General features: G+C 58.9%; 3 protein-coding genes across 3 annotated transcripts; 2 read left to right on the top strand and 1 right to left on the bottom strand.

Moving 5' to 3' along the window:
* The first annotated feature begins 140 nt into the window (after positions 1–140).
* Positions 141–4,820, top strand: FKBP10 (FKBP prolyl isomerase 10). Its single transcript, XM_065749144.1, has 10 exons — positions 141–340; positions 1,481–1,626; positions 2,114–2,303; positions 2,414–2,559; positions 2,634–2,823; positions 3,039–3,184; positions 3,397–3,586; positions 3,717–3,859; positions 4,002–4,165; positions 4,422–4,820. Exons 1-10 carry the CDS (start codon positions 147–149, stop codon positions 4,605–4,607), a joined length of 1,695 nt encoding a protein of 564 aa, XP_065605216.1. The 5' UTR covers positions 141–146; the 3' UTR covers positions 4,608–4,820.
* A 1,226-nt stretch (positions 4,821–6,046) lies between these two features.
* NT5C3B (5'-nucleotidase, cytosolic IIIB) lies at positions 6,047–9,456 on the bottom strand. Its single transcript, XM_065749169.1, is given in 9 exon segments — positions 6,047–6,337; positions 6,564–6,764; positions 7,064–7,226; positions 7,680–7,769; positions 8,142–8,227; positions 8,624–8,670; positions 8,890–8,959; positions 9,309–9,425; positions 9,427–9,456. Coding segments are annotated over 9 exon segments (915 nt in total). The 3' UTR covers positions 6,047–6,226.
* Positions 9,457–10,365: 909 nt separating this feature from the next.
* Positions 10,366–13,881, top strand: KLHL10 (kelch like family member 10). Its single transcript, XM_065749094.1, has 5 exons — positions 10,366–10,520; positions 10,732–11,221; positions 11,660–12,277; positions 12,906–13,055; positions 13,558–13,881. Exons 1-5 carry the CDS (start codon positions 10,375–10,377, stop codon positions 13,864–13,866), a joined length of 1,713 nt encoding a protein of 570 aa, XP_065605166.1. The 5' UTR covers positions 10,366–10,374; the 3' UTR covers positions 13,867–13,881.
* The last annotated feature ends 1,144 nt before the right edge of the window (positions 13,882–15,025 follow it).

Here is a 15,025-nt window from a genome sequence, read left to right as displayed (position 1 = left end):
TCTGCGCCCGCCCCATCGCACGGAATCACCGCCCCGGGGCTGGGGCGGGGGCCGGGGGGGCCGGGCCCGTTCCACGTGTACAGGAGCGCGGCGGGGCCGGGCCGGGGGGGCTCAGCTCCCTCCTCCCCCCACCGCCGCTCCGAGCCATGGCCGCGGGCAGCGCCGCGCTCCTGCTGAGCCTCCTGGGGGCTCTGGGGCTGAGCGACCCCGGCCCGCTGGAGGACGTGGTGATAGAGCGCTACTACATCCCCAAGGTCTGCCTGCGGGAGGCCCAGATGGGGGACTTCATCCGCTACCACTACAATGGGACCTTTAAAGATGGCAAAAAGTTTGACTCCAGGTACAGCCCTCGGACCTCTCCCGCTGCACGCGGTCCCGCGGGGTGTCCCCCCCCCCCGGCATGGACAGCCCCGATCCCCCCCAGCCCCATCCCCGTGTTGTGCTGCGTGCGGGGGGAGCCGATCCGGGGGGGGGGAGCGGTGGGCGGGGGGGTCCGGCCCCGCTGAGCCGCGCTGCGCTCGGGACGTGTCCGTGCGTGCGGGAGGAATGCGAACAGCGGCGTGGAGACGTGGCAGCAAAAACCGCCCCGGGGCGGCCCTCGGCCGTGCGCTGCGTCCCGGGGTCTGTGGGGCAGTGCCCCACTGGCACTGATGTGAGCCGGGATGGGGATGGGGGCAGCGGTGGGGGCCCGGCAAAGCACGGAACAAAAACTTCCCGGCGGGCGTTCTCCAGTCCCTGAAAAGCAAAGGGATCCGCTCGTGGTCCAGTGGTGCTTTTCTCGCAAAAAAAAAAAACAACCAAAAAACAAAAACCGGATGGGAGAGAAAGAGAAGGGGCCACGCGCTGCCTCTGCCACTGCTGTGAGCCCCAAAGCGGTGCGGGCTGTTAAAATATTGCTGCTGAAATAACTCTTTGTCCCGAGGATGGCACTTCCAGGAGAAGCATTCACTGCGCGTGACAGGGGATGGAGGATCTCCATTTACCCAAAATGGCCCCCAGTTGCATCTTAGAGCTTAAAGATTGAAAAGTAAAGACAAATTTGCAGTCTGCAGACGAGGCCCGGGCCGCCTCCTTTCCTCCTCCGTGCAGATGTGGCTGCTCGGAATTGCCGGGAGGTGGCACGGAGCTCCTGTGCCACATGTGGGGAACATCTGGAAGCATCGCCCGACCCCTCCGGCCCCGGCAGTGCCTCCCCCGCGGGGTGCGGGGTCAGCCGAGCTGGGGCTGTCCCTGCGGTGACACTAAGGGGGCTGGGGGTCACCTCATCCATCACTCACGAGTTCCAGCCCTGGCAGAGGGTGGGGCGGGAGGTGCGGCTCCCCGCGGCCCGCTGCCTCGCCATGCCTTCTGCTGAGCAAAGCGTGCTCGCGAGGCTGGAAACCGCGCGGATGCTCAGCGGGAGATGGGTGCTGCTCAGGATCCGGGGCTACCCTGCAGCCCCCCTGTGCCACACGGTGCTGACGCCTCTGTCCCTTCGCAGCTACGATCGAGGGGCCACGGTGGCCGGCGTGGTGGGCGTGGGGCGGCTGATCACCGGCATGGACCGCGGGCTGCAGGGCATGTGCGTTAACGAGCGGCGGCACCTCATCGTGCCGCCCCACCTGGGCTACGGCAGCATCGGTGTGGGTAAGGGCTGCGGGGCCGGGGGTCCTCAGCGCACGGGGTGGTGGGGACGGGCAGTGGGCACCCACACAGTGAGCACTGGGGATGGATGGGTCTGTGCTGCTGAACAGCCAACACAGGTGGTGTGGGCGCAGGGCTCCGCAAGGAGGGAGAGCCTCTGCTGTCACTTTCCAGGGTGGGCACCCCCAGTGCTGGCACAGAGAGCTCACACATGGCTCCTCTGCAAAGAAAACCCCATGGGGGTGCTTGGGGCACCCCAAATCCCAGCAGTCACCTGCACAGACACCACGGGGAGGGTTTGACCTCAGACCTGCACAGGTCAGGTCCTCATCCACCACCTCAGGCAGAATCTGTGGGCTGTAGGGGACGAGGACCCTCACTGCCCCGCTCAGCAGTGCTGCATGAGCTGCAGAGCTGAGTGCTATTAGCACCAGTCGCCCCTCACTCTGCTCTCACCTGATGCCCTCTGTCCTCGCTGCCACCGCTGTAGCGGGGCTGATCCCCCCCGATGCCACCTTGTACTTCGACGTGGTGATGCTGGACATCTGGAACAAGGACGACAAGCTGCAGATCACCACCCTGGCCAAACCCGAGCACTGCAACCGCACGGTGGAGAGCTCAGACTTCGTGCGGTACCACTACAACGGCACGCTGCTGGACGGAACCCCCTTCGACTCCAGGTATGGGGACACCGCTCACCACAGCGGGCGATGGGGAGGTGGGGGCAGGGGGCTGCACTTTGGGGGGCTGGCACAGCCCCAGAGCGGTTCTCCTCATTCCTCCCCATCAGCTACAGCAAAGACAGCACCTATGATACATATGTGGGCACGGGCTGGCTGATCAAAGGCATGGAGCAGGGGCTGCTGGGCATGTGCGCTGGGGAGAAGAGGAGCATCGTCATCCCCCCATTCCTGGCCTATGGGGAGAAGGGCTATGGTGAGCTGGGCATCACACTCTGCCCCTTCCTGGGAGGTGGGACCCCCACGTGGGCTGATCCACCCCCTCTGCAGGGACGGTGATCCCACCGCAGGCCTCGCTGGTGTTCAGCGTGCTGCTGGTGGACTTCCACAACCCCAAGGACGGCGTCTCCCTGGAGCACCTGGAGGTGCCGGCATCGTGCAGGCGCAGAGCTGTGAGCGGGGACTTCGTGCGCTACCACTACAACGGCACGCTGATGGACGGGACGCTCTTTGACTCCAGGTGTGGGGGGGATGCTCACACTCACCCCACAGCCAGCAGCGGGCCGCAAGGCCAGGTTGGGTTATCCAGGGGGAATTGGGAACAGAGGGCAGCAAGAGGTGTGAAATGGGCCAACAAGGACTCTTCCTGCCTGCTGCACTCCTGGAGGAGGTTTTGGGATGGGCGTGTGGACTGGTTCTGTTGCCTGATGGCACCCTGTGCTTCTCTCACTGCAGCTACTCCCGCAACCAAACCTACAACACCTACATCGGGAGGGGCTACATCATCCCCGGCATGGACCAGGGCCTGCAGGGGGTCTGCATCGGCGAGCGCAGGCGGGTGGTGGTCCCCCCACATTTGGCTTATGGAGAGAACGGAGTGGGTAAGGGGCTGCAGGGGATTGGCATGGCGGGGGGCACCGCGGGGTGGGGGGCACTGGTTGGGAGCTGTGCTGGGGAGCACTGCAGGTGAGGAGTGGGGTGGGCTGGGGCGGAAAGGCGCAGGGCTGCAGGGGACGGGGTGCCATGGCAGCAGCAAGAAGGGCTTTACCAGCTCTGTGCGCTTCCCGCTGAGCTCTCCCTTTTCCTCTTCCAGGGAACAAAATCCCCGGCTCAGCTGTGCTCATCTTCGATGTCCACATCATCGACTTCCACAACCCGTCCGACCCGGTGGACATCGAGACCGTGCACCGCCCCCAGGGCTGCAATGTCACCGCCCGCGACAGAGACTTCATCCGCTACCACTACAACTGCTCACTGCTGGACGGCACCCGGCTCTTCTCCTCGTGCGTGTGGGGACGTCCATCGTGGGATGGAGGGTGTGGGGTGGGGGGCACTGTGGGGTGGAGGTGTGGGTGCAGCCCGCCGGGCCCGTGGAGTTTTCTCAGCCACAGCATTCTCTCTCTGCCCCCACAGCCACGACTATGAGAAGCCCCAGGAGGTGACCCTGGGGGCCAACAAAGTGATCGAGGGTCTGAACAGCGGCCTCCTGGGCATGTGTGTGGGGGAGAGGAGGGTGCTCATCGTCCCCCCACATCTAGGCCACGGCGAGAACGGAGGTAGGGACGGCACAGCAGTGCCCACAGCACACGCCGTGGGCTTTCTGGAGCCCTGTGGGGCTCCTTGCACCTTGCTGGGGAAGCTCTGACCTCTGGGGCAGAGACTTTCTGAGCTCCCCAGCAGCCCTCGTTTGCTTTTCAGCCCGGGGAGTGCCCGGCAGCGCTGTGCTCCGCTTCGAGGTGGAGCTGATCTCCTTGGAGGAGGGGGTTCCTGAAGGATACCTCTTCATCTGGCACGGGGACCCTCCTGAGAACCTCTTTGAGCAGATGGACCTCAACAAGGATGGGCAGATCCCTGCTGATGAGGTGCCCAAGCGCGGGCTTATGGGTCAGGGTGGATGTGGAGGGCACAGGGACCCACCCAGGGAGTGGCACCCGAAGGACACCGCCGGCTCCGGGCACTGGGGAAGGGCTGGGAGTGGGCAGGAGGAAGGCTCCAACACAGAAATCACAGCTGGGAACAGTGGGGCTGCGATGGGGACAGCGTGGGTAGCACCAGCTGAGCCCCCAGTGCGACGCGGTGTCCCGTCCTGTCCCACCCCATCCCCCGTCCCCGCTGCAGTTCTCCACCTTCATCAAGACCCAGGTGGCAGAGGGGAAGGGGCGTCTCATGCCCAGCTCCGACCCCGAGAAAGTCATCGCCGACATGTTCGGGAACCAGGACCGCAACCAGGACGGGCGCATCACGGCCGAGGAGCTGAAGCTGAAGTCGGATGAGGACCGAGAGAAGGTCCACGAGGAGCTGTGAGACGGGACTGACCCCGCCGGCCCGGGAGCCGTTTTCTGATCGTTTTTAGGGTGTTTTTTCCCCCCTTTTATTTAACGGAGGGTTTTGGGTTTTTTTTTGACGCGTTCCTCGCGGGCAGAGCTCCGCAGTTCTCAGGCAGGAAGGTGGGAGGCAGCCCGGCCCCGCACCCACCGCACACCCCCTGCCCCACGGCTCTGCCCTCCCACCCCTCCGCCTCCCGAGCTCAGCCCGAGCCCGGCTCCCATCCTCAGCCAGCGACTGCACAGCCCGCGGGGACAGCGGAGCTCCCCCCGCCTCCTTTGCAGAGTTACTGTAGCGTAGGGATTTGTTCGTTCTGGGTTAGTTTTAAACGCGTGCATGTAGAATAAAGGAGAAATAGAGCGTCCTTCCCTGCTGCTGCCCGCTGCAGCTCCAGCAGCAGAGGTTGGAGGTGGCTCAGGACCCCGGGACAGGACCCCCTCCCTCTGCACCGGGCCCAGAGGGAGCAGCAGGACGACCCTCCTCATCCTCACTGAACTGCTGGCAGGGGCTGCGGGACATCAGCCCGGTGGTCCCGATGCTGAAGCGCAGCCCATGAACTCAGTGCTCTCAGGTTTGTGCCCGGCACATCCCCACCAGCAGCTCTGAAAGCATTCACACAGTGACCTCACGGAGACAAAAAGTGCATGAGCAGAACTGCACGAAGGGCCACAGCCTCACACGAGCAGCACCAAATAAATCATTTCCAGGGGTTCCCGAGGAGTTTCCCTTTGTGTCGGTTACTCTGCGATGGAACATTCATTGCTGTCTGTCCCAGCAACGAGAACTCAGCTGGGACTGCAGAGCGGAGCTGGAGTTCAGACATCGGCATCTGCTGCGTGGGGCAGGAGAAAGGAACAGAGCTCAGCTCCCAGGACCCGGCAGAGGGGGTGGGGGGCATGGACAGAGCACAGTGGGGACGGGGATGGGGAGGACCCCTTGCTCTGGGTGCGATGCACACATGCTGCAGCTTTAGTCAGTGTTTTTATTTCAATGAAGCGGAGGTCTGCGCTGTCCAGAAGGGACGTTTACTCAGCCCATGGCACAGAGGGTGAGCACACTGCAGGGTGAGGGCTGAGGCCACAGAAAACTGGCAGCCCCAGCACCCACCCGGCCCTGCCCAGCCCCCACAGCCCCGGATCGGGGCTCAGCCCGTGCACCTTGGGGCCACAGAAAACAGGATAACAGCACAAGTGCTTGTTTTCTCAGACAGGAATGCAGTAAAACCAAATAGCTTCAACTCAAACCAGGTTTGCTCTCAAGCCACAGCAAACAGCCCATTCCTGCGCTCAGCCACTGGAGAGCAGCACAGAACATCTCAACTCAGAACACAAACACTTGCTGTGACCCTGGTGCTGCTGGAGGCTGAGTGGGATCTGGGGTGCAGGGAGGGCTCTATGCCTCCTCCAGCTCCACCCTCCAGCTCCAAACTGACCATAAGAGCTGTGACATTTGGGACTCAGCACAACAGCCAGGGCAGGGGAACCACCCCGGCACTGGGATGGATTCAGGCAGCACCAGGACCCCCGTCTGGCTTTGCTAAGGGTGCTCATCCCCCCGTGCGTGGCTGACGGGCCGGGGCTGAGCTGCTGCTGCCCAGATCATGTCTCCATGAGGATGTACCGCAGAATCCCATTGACCACATCCAACGTCTCATCACTCTCCAGCACAATGTCATAGGCATCCAGGTACTTCCCCCGCCGCTCCTCCACCTGCAGCGAGGAGAGGAGCACAGAGAACCATGAACCATGAGAATGAAGGTGCCATACCCACATCCCTGCCCCTCTTGATGCTATAGAAAACAGGGGACAAAAACAACTGACTGTGCCCAAAGTGCACCAGGAGCTCCATGGGCCTTTGAGCAAACCCAGCACCCCGTGGTGGGGACTCAGCCCTGGGAAGGGCTGGGGGGCAGCAGGATGGCTGCTCCCCACACACCTTGTCGTTGAGGAAGCCAATCTTGAGGATGTTCTCCACACTGGGAACACCATCTGCCATCGTCAGGTCGCCCATGGAGTCCCCCAGAAGGATGATGCTCGTCCGTGTGCTCAGCTGCTGGAAGTACGCAGTGCCCTGCAGCACGCTGTTGTTCTTGTTGTAGGTGTGGATGAGAGGGTCCTTGAAGCGCGTGAGGACTCCCTGTGCAAACAGGACAGGTGAGCTGATCCTAAAGCAATCCCCACACTGTGCTGCAGCCTCAGCAGCACCGACCCAGAGCACAGTGACAGACAAGAGCCCACTCCTGGCTTTGGAAAGTCACTCTGAAGGGTCAGGCACCCACGGAATGGTGAGCAGATGCTCGGCTGCTGCTGCACTCTGCCTGCAGAATCCTCCCAGGGCCAACACTGAGCACTCCCCAAATCCCAGTAATGGCACTGCAGCCCTCAGCGCCAGCACTACCACCCTCCCCTCTGCGGGCTCTGCACACACACACTCACACTGTCATCGAAGTCCATGTAGTTGGACACCACGTTGACGTTGGGGTAGAAGACGTTGGCCTGACGGATAATCTCCTCGAGGATGTCACCGACGCCAGCAGAGAAGATGAACATGGGGACGTTGTGCTTGTGCAGCTGATCAAACAGTTCAGTGAATCCATCCCTAGGACAGAGGGGTCCATGGCAGTGTCACATTATCCTCTGGGCAGCGTGGGCTCTCAGTGACAAAGCTCCAGTTTCTGCCTGGGACTTCTGAAGCAGAAATAACTAGCAGACACTCAAAGCACAGCTCCCGGCTGCAGCTTCCACAGCAGCTTTTGGTGCTGTATTTTAGCCCTCATCCTGCTAACCAAGGAGGCTCAGAGTCACTCAGGGACCTTCACCCCTCCAGGACCCGCGGTGGGCACAGCTCTGGGGCAGGAGGAGCTCTCTGGTGGTTAAACCCAAACCCCAAGAAGGAGGGGAGATTTGTGTCTGCTGCGCTGTGGAGCCTGCACGCAGATCAGAGCAGTGAGCAGGGCTGGCAGACACCAGCTCAGTGTCCCCCTGACTGTCTTCAGGCCCTGTAGACATGGGCAGCCAAGGGATGACAGGAGAGGAAGGGCCTCGGGTGTACCTCAGCATCACATCTGACTCCCTGACGATCTGGGCAATGTCCCTCTTCTGGATCTTCTGCTGTGACAGCAGCTCGTGGGCCCGGGTCCACCTATGGAAGGGCAGCGAGGTGAGCATCACACTCCAGGCCATCACAAAAATAACAGCCAGGCACTTCCTACTGCCTACAGCAAGCTCCAGCCTTCACACTGCCATCCTTGGTGACAAAAGGAGGAGGTCAGGGGTGCCTACATGATCTGTGGGTTTTCTTTTTGCCAGTGGTGACACAGTACTATTCCTCAATTGTGCCCATCAGCACCACACTGAGCATCAGTGCCATGCATGTGAGAAATGGGCACAGTCTATGCCAAAAGGGACCCTACACACAAAGGGTTCTCCACGCCTGGACTGGGCCCAGGGGCTGTTCCCTCCCATTCCCCCCAGAGCTGACCACGGGATGAGGCACACCACAGGCAGCACTCACCACTCCACCATCAGGGGCCGTTTCTCTTCCAGGGTCCGGTTGGGATCGATTTCGATGGGGTAATAATGGTTCAGCAGATCTTTTAACTGGAACGTTGTAAGAAAGAAAGAAGAATATTGAGTCTACAGAGACCGTGATCAGGAAAATCAGCATTTACAGTTCCCCTGAAGTATCACAGTTCATAACTGCCATCCCTCATAGCTTGGCTGAGTCCTGTCTCAGCAGAAATGCTCCCGACAGATGGGCACACACATCCCCTTCCTGTTCTTATCAGAGCTCAAATGCCCGCAGCTTTTGAGCATGCAAAATGAGCATGCAAACTCATTTTCTCTTTTTAGCTCTGCCATTGGCTGAAATGCAGCCTGGGACCTTGCCCTGCTCTCTGCCCCGGCAGCACTGCAAGGTTTTTGCCCTGTGACACACACAGCTCAGCCCATGGTGACGGCTGACAGCCATGGGGGGCTCCACAAAGCAACACCCACCTTCTTCTTGCCATCCTCGCTAATAACACGGCTGTTATCGAGGATATCTGCAACCACAACAGAATGGCAGTGTCACAGCCCAGGAAATTGGGAGTGCGACAGACAAGGAACATCTGAGAGTCCTGGAGACAAAGCTGGAGCAGAAAGACCAGGAACTGCCCCCTGCCCCATGGGCTCTGGGCTGCTGGGAGCTGAGGGCTGTGGCAGAGAACAGACACAGAAAGCAGAAGGAAGGGCCACAGAGCAACAGCAAGGCTTGAACTCACTGTGCGACGTGGGGCAGCGCCGGCCATTGCACCCAAACCTGCTCAGTGTCATGTCAAAGTCAGAGATGACCTGGGGGGGTGACAGAAAGAGTGAGTGCAGTGACACCGCGCCCTGCTGGGTGCAAACAAACACAGCGTGGGTGCCAACGCGGCGTGGGTGCATCCTGCACAGAGCGCAGCACTGCAGCGAGCACCGGGAAGCCCGCGGGGCACTGCACACCCAGCAGGGAGCGGGCACCTCCCCCCATCCCAGCAGCCTCATCAGCACCGGGGACCGGCTCACGTTCACAGCTCGCATAACGTGGAAGCAGGAGGCCAGGCCACGCAGACCGCCCGCAAACCGCCGCTCCTCGGCTCGTGAGAGCGAGCAGCCGAGCTGCAGCAGAGCAGCAGAGCACGCAGATCCGCACGGGCCGTACCTGCAGCTTGCTGCTGCCCCGCTCCTTCATGGCGTGGATCGCCCCCGTGACGCGCTCCGGATGCTGCATGCGGACCGTGGGCTTCTGCAGCTCCGGCACCTGCGGGCACAGAGCTGCGTTCAGGGCCCCGCAGCCCCACCGCGCTCATCCGTCCCTCCCAAAGTGCTCCGCTCACCATCTCTCTACCGTGCCGTGCCGTGCCGTGCCGTGCCGTGCCGTGCAGTACCGTGCAGTACTGTGCAGTACTGTGCTGTGCCGTGCCGTGCAGTACTGTGCAGTACTGTGCTGTGCCGTGCCGTGCCGTGCAGTACCGTGCAGTACTGTGCCGTGCCGTGCCGTGCAGTACTGTGCAGTACTGTGCTGTGCCGTGCCGTGCCGTGCCGTGCAGTACCGTGCCGTGCAGTACTGTGCTGTGCCGTGCAGTACCGTGCACTACTGTGCTGTGCCGTGCCGTGCCGTGCTGTGCCGTGCCGTACCGGGCCGGGGCTGCCCGGGACTGTTCGGTCCCCGCGGTTTCGTTTCCGTCGCCGCCCGCTCAGGAGGAGGAAATCGAAAGATTAAAAGCAAAACCAACAGCGCAGCACAACGACGTGGCAGGAGCTGCTCGCGGCCACACCCCCAGCACCGCCACTGCGCTTCCGAACCAAACAAAGCACAGCGCGGCCGCGGGAGCCGCTCCCACCCGCGACGCGTCCACGGCCACCGCCGCGCGGAGCCACGGGCGGCCCAACGGCTCCGACAGGCTCCGAAAGGCGCCGAAGTGTTCCGAAGAGCGACGAAAGGATCCGAAGGGCGCCGAAAGGCTTCGGAGGGCGCCGAAGTGTTCCGAAGGGCGCCGAAGTGTTCCGAAGGGCGCCGAAGTGTTCCGAAGGGCGCCGAGAGGCTCCGGAGGGCCCTCGGCCCCGCCGCCCTCCGCCTGGCCCCGCCTCCCCCCTGCGCGGGTCCGCGCGGAGACCCCGCGCCGTCTGTGAGCGCACTGTGGGGGGCGGTTCCCGAATCCCCATGGAAACGCTCCGCAGATGTAGAGGGACGCGGTCCCAGAGCGGTCGCGTGCGCGGCCTCAGAGATGAAGCGGAAGATGAGCGCCATGGACTGCGAGGTCTTAAACGAGCTCCGCCTGGAAGGGAAGCTCTGCGACGTGATCATCGACGTGGAAGGCTGCCAGTTCAACGCGCACAAGAACATCCTGTGCAGCTGCAGCCATTACTTCAGGTTGGGGCCTGGGGTGACCTGCAGTGCAATAGGGGCGAGCGGTGTTTCCCGGTCTGACAGCCGTCCCGTTGTGTGCCCGGTGCTGGAGCACGAACCTGGCGTGCAGGGAGGGACGTGTATGGCATAGCGGGGTGGGGCTTTAACACAGAAAAGCCATTTCTTCCTCCTGCATTGCTTTGCTTTTCTGTTTTGTTTTTTTTTTGTGTGTCAGGGCTTTGTTTACCAGTGGCTGGAACAACGTGGAGAAGTTGGTGTACAAAATCCCCGGCACTTCCCCCGAAATGATGAAACTCGTTATTGAGTATGCCTACACCCAGACGGTCACGATCACTGCTGAAAATGTTGAAAGCTTGCTGTGCGCAGCGGACCAGTTCAATGTCATGGGCATCATCAGGCTGTGCTGCGAGTTCCTGAAATCTCAGCTGTGCCTGGAAAACTGCATTGGCATCTGCCAGCTCACGGCCTTTTACCACTGCCCCGGCCTGCAACAGACAGCATACATGTTCATCCTGCACAACTTCGAGGAGCTGATCAAGGTGTCCACGGAGTTCTTAGACCTCTCCATAACCGAGCTGGCAGACATCATTGAGAAAGACGAGCTCAATGTGAAGCAGGAGGAGGTGGTATTCGATGCCATTCTGAAATGGATCACCCATGACCCCCGGCACAGGAAGCAGCACATCCCCATCCTGCTGAGCAAGGTCAGTCTGGTGTGCTCCAGGAGCTCTGCACAGCTCAGCCTGCTCCATCCTCATTGCTGCCACCTCATGGCACTGCTCACAGCGTGTGTCCACGCTGCAGTGTGCTGTGCTCAGGGCATGCAGTTAAGTGCATTGTTTCTTCACATTTAGAGCTTACGTTTAATCACTCCTGGGTGTGAGGAAGAGCCCAGCATCACGTGGGGTGCGTTATCTCTGTGCACACACAGCTGGTGAATGTCAGGCTCTCGCTGCATTGGGTTACTCTTAGACCCGCAGACCCTTTTCTGGGGAAGTGAAAAAGCACACCTTTAATTCTCCAGTTCTCTCCTAAGCTTTAGGGAATACTCTGATCTGAACTCCAGGCCATCCAGTGTCAGATCTGTCCATGAAGGAAAACAAAACACAAAGCATCAGCAATAACCTCTTCTCGCATTTCAGGTCCGGTTAGCACTGATAGAGGTGGACCACTTCATGAACAAAGTCAAAACACACGATTACGTGAAGGACAACAGTGAGTGCAAGCCCATCATCATCAACACGCTGACAGCCATGTATGAACTCAACACAAGAAGTCTGCTGGGCTCTGACTCCGTCAGCCTCCTCGCCCGGCCTCGCCTGCCCTACTGCGTGCTGTTTGCAGTCGGGGGCTGGAGCGGGGGGAGCCCAACCAACGCCATCGAGACGTACGACGTCCGAGCAGACAAGTGGGTGAACGTTACGTGCCACGAGGAGAGCCCCCGTGCCTATCACGGAACTGCTTTTCTGAAGGGCTTTGTCTATGTGATTGGAGGGTTTGACAGCGTGGATTACTTCAACAGTGTCAAGCGGTTCGACCCGGTGAGGAAGACGTGGCGCCAGGTCGCGCCCATGCACTCGCGGCGCTGCTACGTCAGTGTCACTGTCCTCAACGGCTTCATCTACGCCATGGGAGGCTTCGATGGGTACACACGCCTCAACACAGCAGAGCAGTACGAGCCAGAGACAAACCAGTGGACGCTGATTGCACCCATGCACGAGCAGAGGAGCGATGCTGGTGCAGCCACGCTGTATGATAAGGTAAAGGCCTGGAGATTGGAGGCAGCAGTTAGGGTTGAAGCATGGCGTGCAGGACAGGGAGCAAACATCACTGCATTGCACAGTGAGGGGGAGCCTTGTCCTTCTGTAGGGCGTGCTGGGGCACTTTCACAGAGCTCAGCCTCCCACTCAGATATGTCCTGGATAAACACAGCTTCCACCCAGGGCTCATCAGCTAGAGAGGAAAGAGGAGCTGTGGGAGCCAGAAACAACAAATGCTCCTTTCCCATCAGTCTCTCCAAATAGAGGGAGAAAGTTCATGTAAACCATACTCATCAAATCCTGGAGCCACAGATAGAAAGCTAAGAGGTGGAGCTTCTGGCACAGCTGAAGTGCAGACAGGAGTGGTAGCGCTCTTCCAGAACCACTTCCACCAACAGCCAGCGTGCTGCTGGACACAGAGTACTGAGCTGCTGTGCGTGCTTTGTGCAGTTCAGGAAAGGAAGGGTCAAAACTCAGCTGCCCTGAGTAACTCCCTTCACTCTGATTACTTTCAGTCCAGGATGATGGGACTTAAAGCTAAAAACTGCCCCAGCCAGCCCGCTTTGTCCTCTCTTTGTTCTCCCAGCAATAGTCATCCTGCTTGGCTTTTTCTTCCTGCTGTAAACAGGTGTATATTTGCGGTGGGTTCAATGGAAACGAGTGCCTATTCACAGCTGAAGTGTACAATACCAGAACTGATCAATGGACCTTTATTTCCCCGATGAGAAGCAGAAGAAGTGGAGTAGGTGTGATTGCATATGGAAAACAAGTGTATGCGGTAAGCTAGCAGTGGTGCCCGGGTCATAGTGGCACCCAGCACTGCTGGGTTTGTGTGTCTGATGCAATGGGGTTCTGTTAATCTGCATTTCCTACACTGACTCTCACGCTGGCCACTCACTCCCAAGTGAGATTTAGGGAAGAAAGTTGAAGGCAAGAATGGCTGAAATCCCCCGTTAGAATATGGTCACCCTTTTCATTATGAAAAAATAACCTGTGAAGAGCTGCAGCAAAGAAAATGCTGCTGATAAAAGCTTTAGCAGCACAGTGCTGCTCAGTCCTGCTTACCCACACAGTGCATTTCATAGAAAATCTGACAAAAATACTTCTAGGTGCTCCAGAACAAACGAGGGAGCAGTCTGCAAGAAGGATGCACTGCATTTTGAGGGTCAGCAACGTCAGCAAAGCAGGACAAGCTAAAATCCTACACGTTCACAGCGTGATTCAGCTGCCTCAGCAAGAGGGGCAGGCCCTGTTTGAGCCCGCTCCTTTGACGTTCACAGGTCGGAGGATTTGATGGAGCCAACCGGCTCCGGACCGCCGAGGTGTACAGCCCGGCCACCAACATGTGGCGCGTCACCTCCAGCATGTTCAGCCCCCGCAGCAACTTCGGCATCGAGGTGGTGGACGATCTCCTGTTCGTGGTTGGGGGCTTCAACGGTTACACCACTACTTTCAGTGTCGAGTGCTACGATGAAGAAGCTGAGGACTGGTTTGACGTTCAGGACATGAACATCTACCGCAGCGCTCTGAGCTGCTGCGTGGTGCCAGGGCTGCCCAACGTCGCGGAGTACGCTGCCGCACGGGACTAGCGTGGAGCCCGGACAGCGAGGGGGGTCAGGGGCACTTCTGCAGCAAGCCCCAAATCTGTACCAGCAGCTCCATAGCCAATAAAATCTGATGAGCAGCAAAAGAAAGTGTGCACTGAATGTAAAAGCAAAGAATTGATTCTAACCAGAAGAATAATTAGTAACTAAAGCTTTCATTCCACGGCGCAGAAAACCAACGCGGTTTAGAGGTCTGGGTCACCTGACAGCAGGAGGCCGACAGCAGTGCAACACACAACAGGATGCTACAGAAATAAAAGGTTTATTTTCATCAGTTCACTTATTACAATATACTCTAATACAGTGTATTTTATGTGAGGAACATTACAGGAGGAGTGTTTCCAACAGCCTACACAGATACTACTTTACCTTACTGGAAGTTAAGTACAGGAGTGCTGCTTGCCCAAGCATTCTCGTGGAGTCTACATTAACACTGAGGAGAGCAGAGCTGCCGTGATCCACAGCGACAAGGACCTACGAGGAGTACCTTACTATTAATGGTCTTCAAACATCTAGTTAGTTCCACACTGTACATTCGTATTAGTAATAGGGTTAGATCCTCAGGAGCACCTGTTTTATCACACTGCCACTCAAGACTGTCAAATTAGAGACGCCATTTATACTCGAAGGTAATTTGGGTGTAGCTGAAAACAGATCCAAGCATCCAACAGTTTGGGCCCAACGAATGGTACCACAGGATTACAGTGCTGTGTTAAAAACAACCTAGAAAGCTGCTACTCTTTGTGACCCACTCTGTTAACAGTGAGCAACCTGGGGTAATTTTTATCAAGCATGCTAGGAAACTGGCATGTTGTTTCTGGAGTGGTATCTGCTGTGAGTGAGGAAACCCTGCTAAAAATATATACAAAGCTAGCATTGTAACAGAGTGCTCCAGTCCTTATAAAACAGCATGTACACACATGGCACCCACCCAGGAGTGACTGCAGGACCCACCCAGAGCTGGGCAGTGCAGGTCCTACTGTGCTAACACCTCGGGCAGGCAGACGGCATGAAATGTTCAGTGGCACATATCAACAGCTATGGAGGTACGACTGTCTTAAGGAAGAACACCATCCCATGTTCCTCTGCCTTTACAGGGACAGGAATCAGCCCTGCAGTGATCTTCATGAGGTTGAACCAGCTC

This window comes from Cyrtonyx montezumae, unplaced genomic scaffold (genome assembly GCF_038088225.1).
Source record: "Cyrtonyx montezumae isolate F1298 unplaced genomic scaffold, pur_monq_1.0 scaffold_58, whole genome shotgun sequence".
Lineage (NCBI taxonomy): Eukaryota > Metazoa > Chordata > Aves > Galliformes > Odontophoridae > Cyrtonyx > Cyrtonyx montezumae.
This window is presented reverse-complemented; position numbering and strand designations above follow the sequence as displayed.

What these genes read in the sequence shown, in the direction of transcription:
- FKBP10 (XM_065749144.1), top strand. Translation starts at nt 147, where the DNA reads ATGGCCGCGGGCAGCGCCGCGCTCCTGCTGAGCCTCCTGGGGGCTCTG. An exon ending in CTATGGGGAGAAGGGCTATG is followed by an intron (nt 2,560 to 2,633) that starts GTGAGCTGGGCA and finishes CCCCCTCTGCAG; the next exon opens with GGACGGTGATCCCACCGCAG. An exon ending in TTATGGAGAGAACGGAGTGG is followed by an intron (nt 3,185 to 3,396) that starts GTAAGGGGCTGC and finishes TTCCTCTTCCAG; the next exon opens with GGAACAAAATCCCCGGCTCA.
- KLHL10 (XM_065749094.1), top strand. Translation starts at nt 10,375, where the DNA reads ATGAAGCGGAAGATGAGCGCCATGGACTGCGAGGTCTTAAACGAGCTC. An exon ending in TCCCCATCCTGCTGAGCAAG is followed by an intron (nt 11,222 to 11,659) that starts GTCAGTCTGGTG and finishes CTCGCATTTCAG; the next exon opens with GTCCGGTTAGCACTGATAGA. An exon ending in CAGCCACGCTGTATGATAAG is followed by an intron (nt 12,278 to 12,905) that starts GTAAAGGCCTGG and finishes TGCTGTAAACAG; the next exon opens with GTGTATATTTGCGGTGGGTT.